Source organism: Glandiceps talaboti, chromosome 18, assembly GCF_964340395.1.
Source record: "Glandiceps talaboti chromosome 18, keGlaTala1.1, whole genome shotgun sequence".
Taxonomy (NCBI): domain Eukaryota; kingdom Metazoa; phylum Hemichordata; class Enteropneusta; family Spengelidae; genus Glandiceps; species Glandiceps talaboti.
The window spans coordinates 4,570,001-4,578,050 of record NC_135566.1 but is presented as its reverse complement, the minus strand read 5'-3'; the positions used below and the strand labels follow the sequence as shown (position 1 = coordinate 4,578,050).

Here is an 8,050-nt window from a genome sequence, read left to right as displayed (position 1 = left end):
AGTCACTAGGTAATCATAGCCAGTACAACACAAAGTTAAAAATAAGAAGTAAAATTCTGAAAAGCATTGTTTCTGGTTCGACTACTTGAGCTTAAATAAGTAAATGAAATGCAGGTTGTCAGGAGCAACGTGGTATTACTGATTTATAGTTCTCAAGATATGTAAGCATGGTTTTTTTTAATGAAATTACATCTTAGACATTATTTGACAATGGATTATCCAATGCTTGGTATCATAATGGTAGATCGCAAATGGCCGACTTTGAACTGCATTGAGTTTCAAGCCTCACCGCTGCTGTTTGTTTCTGAATGGTTAAACTCCTTGAGCAAGATTTGAACCACAATTGTGCCCAAGTAACCTAACCCCTAACCTAACTGTATTACTGGGGACCTGGTACGATAGAGATTCCAATGTGAATGCTTTAATAATATCCGCTTACAAAGGTTGCAGTAGATTGTATGCTCCCCAGAGAGTTGAGGAAGTACAAAGTACCGTTATGCCGCCATAGGTCCGTGCCGGGAGTAATAATGGGAAAACGCTTTGAGTACATAGTGGGAAAGCGCCACATAAAAACTATTATAAATCGACATCCCTGGACAATAAGTACATTTTCAGAAGAAAATATGTTTTGGTCGTCACATATCTTCTTAATACAAATATTAAACTTTATCTGCCCGTGGTTATAATCAAACAAGTATATGTATAACTGAAAGTGTATTAAGATTTTCACCTCTGTTATCATTTCAAACAAGGACAGGACAAATAGAAACCAAGATATTTTGTTTAGTATTCTGTCTCTATAAATGTGACTTTAACTTTCAATTTCTTATTCCCACCTGATACACTTTCTTCCTGTTAGTATGTCATGTAATAGGTCTCTTTATCTTATCTGGTGCCTTCTATCTCAGATGCAGTTAAACAAACTGAACCGTGGAATTTCAAATCTCTCAAGAATGCCGACTAGAATGTAAATGTTATACACAAGAATATCTAATGAGTCGGTAATTGTTACTAGAAAGTCGGATATCATAGACAATACCAGGGACAAATTTAATAAAGTCTTGATGTTGAATTATATTTTGTTTTAAAATCAATGATGTTGTGCAGTTTGCGTTTGTATCCCAAATCTGCAATGTGTATGCTGATAAGTTATTTGTCATCGTTTTCGGATACTTGACATAGGGTAACGTCATTTAACAAATAGCGAATGCGAAATCAGGGATAGGATAACCATATAACATTCTAAGTTGAGCAGGAACATGTGTAAATTGAAAGTTAACCTAATTGAGTACAAATCGCCAATCTTACCGAGATAGCTCAAGAAGTGAAACGTTATCCGTGTTCTTGATGATTTTTTTTCTCAAGTGTCAATTACTGAGTCCACTCTATTTCTGAACACAGAATGAACTGATTAAGTGGAATGTCCATGTGTGGATGAAATTCAGTTTACAATATCCTTTCCTCTTAACACAGTTCCTTTGAAAAATATGGCAATAGATAAATCAAAACAAATTAATACATTATTTTGTACCCATAACTTATCAATGTTGACAGGATGTATTTCCACTGACACATACAGCATAAAATACAATTTGAATGGTGAAGGTTGTGTTGATTTATACTAGAATTATGTCATATAGTTTTGACTAATATTGGAAGGCATTGAATCACTTAAGCAGTAATGGATTAGCCTAAATACCCAACGTGTTAGATAAATACAAGCTATTTAAAGTGTTAAAGTCAGTATGCGAAGATATTAACTTAATAAGTGTATGAATATGTGTGACTGACTGACTGACTGACAGACAGACGGACGGACAGACATACAGACAGACAGACAGACAGACAGACAGGCAGGCAGGCAGGCAGGCAGACAGACAGACAGACAGACAGACAGACAGACAGACAGACGGGTAGCCGTGCTCAGACGCACACGCACGCGTATACATACGCACATACATAAATAATGCATACATACATGCATGCATGCATACATACATACATACATACATACATACATACATACATACATACATACATACATACATACATACATACATACATACATACATACATACCATTATCAAACATTTCACACACAGAGGAAACCGATACTCTGTCATTGAAATTCATTATTTATACACAGTTTATGTCAACGAATTAATTTTACTCTAAAAGTCTCAGTTCAAGGTGAGACGTGTGTCAGATTTGTCACATAATTCTATATGTTGCAGTGAGGACATTTGAAAAAAAAATTTGATGTAAAAACTAACCCAACCATTCTAAAATTACAGACTGTGTCCCTCTAATGAACAGTGATTTCAATATATTGACAAGTCGCCCACAGCACTAAAAATGTGTCTTAAAAGGCATGTAGCAAATTTACAAACAGCCTTGCACCATTTTAAAGTAATTTTCTGCTTTATTTGTATCATCTACCAATCATCTCTTTACGTTGTGACCTTTTGACCTCAATATGAAGGTCGAAAATGGTAACATTTTGAGATGCATACCTGAAAGGAGATATCACCTTTGGAGACATAGAAGGGATCGTGTACATGTTTGTGCCGGGGTATTGAATATTTTTTTACCTTAGGGATTCCAGTGCAGGTGAGCAGTGGTTTTCTACCTAGTCCACTGTTTAGAAGAAAATCGTGTTAATCGTTGCACCAGACGATTTTACTCACAGGATGTTGACCTTTTTTCGTAGTCAGGCTGTCTCTCATTTTCCTCAGGCACGTTTCACGTCAGTGAGTAAGAGAAAGCCGGCTTACACACTGCTGTGTTGTTTGGTATATACTGCTGTAAAGAGCATTCACTGACAGCTTTGTTCGTTCACTGTTTTGACACTATTGATACCTATTGTTGGCTTTACTAAAAGCTGAACAATTGTGTTCGGGTTGCGTTGGGTTTTGTTGCTACGTGGAGAGCTCCTCGGTGTTTAGTGTTCGACACAGATTTGCTAAGTTTTCGTGACAGGTAAACTACATTATCCTTTCTAATCCCAGTGTTATGGTTGCTGTTTGCTCTGCTATTTTATAGACTCCAACAGTTGGGATTGATTTGCAAATGATGTAAGGATACCAGCAGATGTTGCAGTCATAATCGGTAACATACTGCATCGCAATTTGCACCTATAACACCATGTGGTTAACGAGATTACCGGCTGTTGAATTTGATTGAAGCGGCAGCCTAGATCGATGTTTTGTCACGACGAAAGATTTTTGTGAGTGAGAGACAGACTATAAGTCTTCCCTACGTCGACTCCAGTCTTGGGAGTGCATGATTTCGTAAGTAAACGGGTGTGTGCTGATCGAAATCAAGGTAAAATGCGTGTTGTCATTACAGTACTAGTATACTGCAATCGCTGCAAAGACAGATCGTAGATAACAGAGAATAAGCTTATGTTTGTGTTCATAAACTCTTACTGCCAGGTCAAGGAGGACAGGACAATTGAATTTAATTTACTTTGTTATTACGTCTGCCTTACTATGGTTTCTGAGAATCGACCGAAGGAATTTACATGGTAAAAACGTGACCGGTAAAGCGCACCTATGTCAATGGTTGTCTAAGTGTTTGTACTCTGTATCAATGGCATGTCCCCTTTAATGGCATGTACTCATTTATCGTTTGAAACTTTCTCTGTTGAATGAAATCAACAAGGTATTGTGTATTTCAAAATCTGTCTTTGTTGAAATCTTGTCTATTTCAAAATGTGTTATTCTTGCAGTGGACAGGATACAGCCTATTTCAAAATGGACTTTCTTAAAATCTGCTTTATTGAAATCGACAAGTTGTTGTCTATCTCACAATCTGCCTTTGTTGAAATCGACAAGCTAATACATATACAGTCAATTTTAAAATATACATTTGGGTCAACTTGAAACATACACTAAATGTCTTGGTTTTTAATCTCCACAGAGCTTTAAGACGATGGCAAGATGAAACAAGAAGCTAAAACAGATGAGGTAGGAGGATTTTCTTGTCTACATGTTACTTAATTGCTAGTTTGAATGACAAGTCCTCGACTAATGGTCTCCTGTTTCACTATTATGCAACCCACACACACTGTAAACGGTATCCATGGAGAAGCTATGTGTTGTTTCTCTCTGCCATGATTAACGAGGAGTTAATTTTGTGTTTTTAATTCAACTCAGGTGAGCCTAATCTATTTAAATCCCTTCAAATCACATGTTCTACATGCAATTAACCGTCCCCCGTTTCTTTCTTTTACGTAACTAAAATCAAATGGAGGCGTTGTTTTTAAAACATTGTCAATCGAAACAAAACACCAACAGGTTGTGACGGTGGTTTTAGATTTAGTAAATCCTGTTAGGAAAACGTAAACGTTTCTCAACATACGATCTTAAGACATATTCTTTATTTACCTAATTATCACTAAGATAAAGGGCCTAGTAAGTTTGGCGAAGGAGTCTTGTTAGCTAGACTTGCAGTCTGTATAGTAAATCCCTTCAGTTCCACCTCGATCTCGTTTGGAGACACAACAAATGGAACTGTTTATAATGCTTCCACGTGTACTCCATTGGAAATCTATATTATATAGGGACAAATAATGGTATTTGTTGTAACAGACTGTTCAATATATCAAGAGTTCATCATTTAATAAAGGATTACATTCAAAGGGTGCATATGGCCTACTTGTGGAACATCCAGGTGAGTACATCGCCAATGCAGCATGATTACCATCGTCGTAATATCCACAGACCTTTTTACGGCACCGTGAAGGGTGTACGATATTACGATTAATTGTATCTAACAAAACAGCTTTTGAAAAGTGCTGCAGATACAGCTAGAATCGTTTATAAGTTCAGTTTATTCATTGTTACTTTTTAGGCATATATTTGTTCGTTCAAGCATTTTCTATCATATATTCTATTTTGCACGTAACCTCGGTCACAAGTCAAAATTTTAACAAAATGTTTCCCATGAATTTGCTCACGTCGGCGGTTCAAGTCAAGTACACGTACTATCTACGGGGTCATATCCCCTGGGACGGTTCCAATAGAGTCTAGTGAAAGATGTTACTTCTCTTATTGCTAGCTTTTGTCCTGTGATTAAGCTCTATCCATTAAAGAAGGATAGAAGAATTCATGTCTTAACGGGTTTTTTTTGTAGAATTAGACAATATGACCCAAGAGAGTGCATTGGCTTGAATACAGAGATGTGTCATATATGTACAGCGTTCCAAATTACAATAGAAGCCAGTTAACCTGAAAAAAAAAACTTTCACAAAATCTTAAATCATTTTATCGTCTGACTAGACAATATTGCTACTGTAACAACGATATATTTTTTTTACCAACATTGCAACGTTTTCTTCACATCATACATGAACTATCATTAGCCACTGCAGATCCTTAACTTTGTCGACAGACTTTATTATGTCGCAATGTTTTGGGAAATATTTTGTTGAGACAGACGCTAAAATGTAGCAACTTTTTTATAAGGTTTTTGTCGAGTCCGACGACGTTGTGTGTCGGGTAAACTGGTTTCTACTGTATACCACAAAGATTACACAAATCGTGTATATTCTTGCCTATAGTACTGCAATGTAAACATAAACATTTATACTAGAACTGAGAAATGGACACTTGAGAAACTTTAACTACGAATATTTGAATTAGGTATACGTAGTTCAAGTTCGTGGCAGTATTTAACAATACTTGATTCGTATACATAATCTTAACATAACATTTAAATCATCTGTCCTTCCTAAATAATTTAATTGCAGTCTCCATAAAAAGCAATAATACGGCCCTGTAAGATGTCGAGATACGCACTGATCACTGACTTCTATACGCTGACGTATCACGTCCTAATGGCTTTCTGCTATCTCTGTCTCGCGATCATCCGTCAAGCGTCCATCGACCACAGCACTACATTTCTATAAACTCTATAGTTAACTATCGATCAGCGTCGAATTTTCTTAGAATTTCCATTCCACGGCTTAATATTTTCGTTACGGATAGCTTTCTTATTCAACATATTAATATTATAGTGTGAGCCCGCAAGGAATTTTTGAACAAATTCTGATCGATTAGAAAAGGTCAGAGTTCAGATTTGTTTACATGGTTAATAGAATACTGATTTTAAGAAGCCTAATGGAGCACGTAGATTCATGGAACATGACATGTTTTGTGCATGGTAATGTTTTAATTACTTAAGCAAATTACAAGGGTCGCCTCCCATTCTGTAAAATAAATTTGGCACTTCAGGATTTTCCGCTGAATAATAAAAGAAATTGTTCAAAGAGCCTCGAGGAACAATTTTGTATAATCTTTACGTGCAGATCTTAGATTCTAAATATTTAATGTTGTGAGTTTTACTTTGATATGATTATTTTTCAAAACGACCTTTATATTGTTCGCCATCTGACAACTTAAGAGTTTGAGAAATATTTCATAAAATTATCCTAACAGCGCTCAGAGAAGTTGACTGTAGGGCCTACACGACGTGTTGTGAAGGGTCAGAATTGACGTAACATAAACAATCTATAAGCTCTCGGTTATCTGACATGGTCGGTAGATTCGTTGGTAGATTCATGCAAGAAACCACTTTACATCATTTTGAAACATCACAGTTCTTATGATCAAATTTCACGTTATACTCAGCATATATTATAAATCTCCAAGGACAGCGAAAAGTTGTTTTTTCGACCAGAATTATCTCATCCTAGCGTAAGCAATGATTCATACACGAATTGCCAATGAACGTGAGGTCTACGTCAAGCGTCGTGAGTGGTTAACGAGAGAAGGTGTTACACATTAGATATATCCAGGGGGAAGATTTAACATCATCCGCTCAGACTGAGATGTACCGACTCGCTATCTTCACCGCTTCATGGTTGGAAGCACTGCGTATTTCTTCTTCAAGATCGTGTGTAAAGTGAAAACATGTAACGTATACATCACTGTCAACTACTCATATGTGACGTAGAGACATTCTCCACCGAGGCTTCTAAAAATGGAGGGTAAAACAAAGCTGTCAACAAGAATTCGGTTTTGAAATCTGTTTTGGCATTTAATCGATTCCTGTAAACTACATTTAATATTGTGTTTTATAAGAATTGCACGTGACAAATTGATATTTCTCTAATCATTTTTCCTATGAGAGTACACACGTAACTAGAAAAGGAAACACACTGTCACTAACAGCAACACAGATAACGGAAATTTGTGTTGCACCTACTAGGACAACGGACCCAACTTTCGAAGTGATCTAAATAACAATTAAACTATCAACAAAGTTGTTGACGTAAAATAATTTTACTCTTGCGTCCTTCATTTTGTTAGGGATACAAAACGAGATTCTATTAATATAAAGATAACTTTACTTCTACTGATACAAAATGAGCTAGGACATATACATAACACACACACACACACACACACACACACACACACACACACACACACACACACACACACACACACACACACACACTAGTAGTATATATAATCTTCATATATTCTATTATTTATAGTTGATACTTTAACAGCTCTAACCCTGATGTGACTTTCTCTTCGCTCTTACAACACAACACAACACAACACAACACAACACAACACAACACAACACAACACAACACAACACAACACAACACACATTGACAGCAAAGTGTTCAGTTGGGAAATGTACAAACTGTAGACATGGTGTCTTCTTTGACGAGATAATTGTTTTTATTCAGATATGCAAACTTGCGGCCGTCCTTCAACCACTTATCCACTTTCAGTTGTTGCATAATGTATTTAACTTCATATACATGTATACAGTGAGCTTGGCAAGGCGACCAGACTACTAATGAACGTCGATATTTCTCGAGGCAGTCCTTGGTGAGTGACGGTAATTGATTGATCACATAATTAGTACAATTTCAACTTAATTTTTTATAGGTTGAAAGACCGGAACATGTATTTCAACTATCGGAAAAGGAGAAAAAAGAGAAATTCTTCCGTCTGAAGTATAGTGCAAAAGAAAACAAATACTATAGACACGATGACAACAGTTCAGAAATTGATGGCTGGCAGAA

The 8,050-nt window shown here is 36.3% G+C and overlaps 1 protein-coding gene across 1 annotated transcript in view; it reads left to right on the top strand.

The window, feature by feature from the left end:
* The first annotated feature begins 3,941 nt into the window (after window positions 1–3,941).
* LOC144449265 (peptide-N(4)-(N-acetyl-beta-glucosaminyl)asparagine amidase-like) overlaps window positions 3,942–8,050 on the top strand; it is a 6,241-nt gene continuing 2,132 nt past the window's right edge. Inside the window, exons 1-2 of the mRNA XM_078139779.1 lie at window positions 3,942–3,968; window positions 7,914–8,050. The exon at window positions 7,914–8,050 is cut by the window's right edge and continues 61 nt beyond it. Coding sequence (XP_077995905.1) covers window positions 3,942–3,968; window positions 7,914–8,050 — 164 coding nt within the window. The remainder of the gene's footprint in view (window positions 3,969–7,913) is intronic.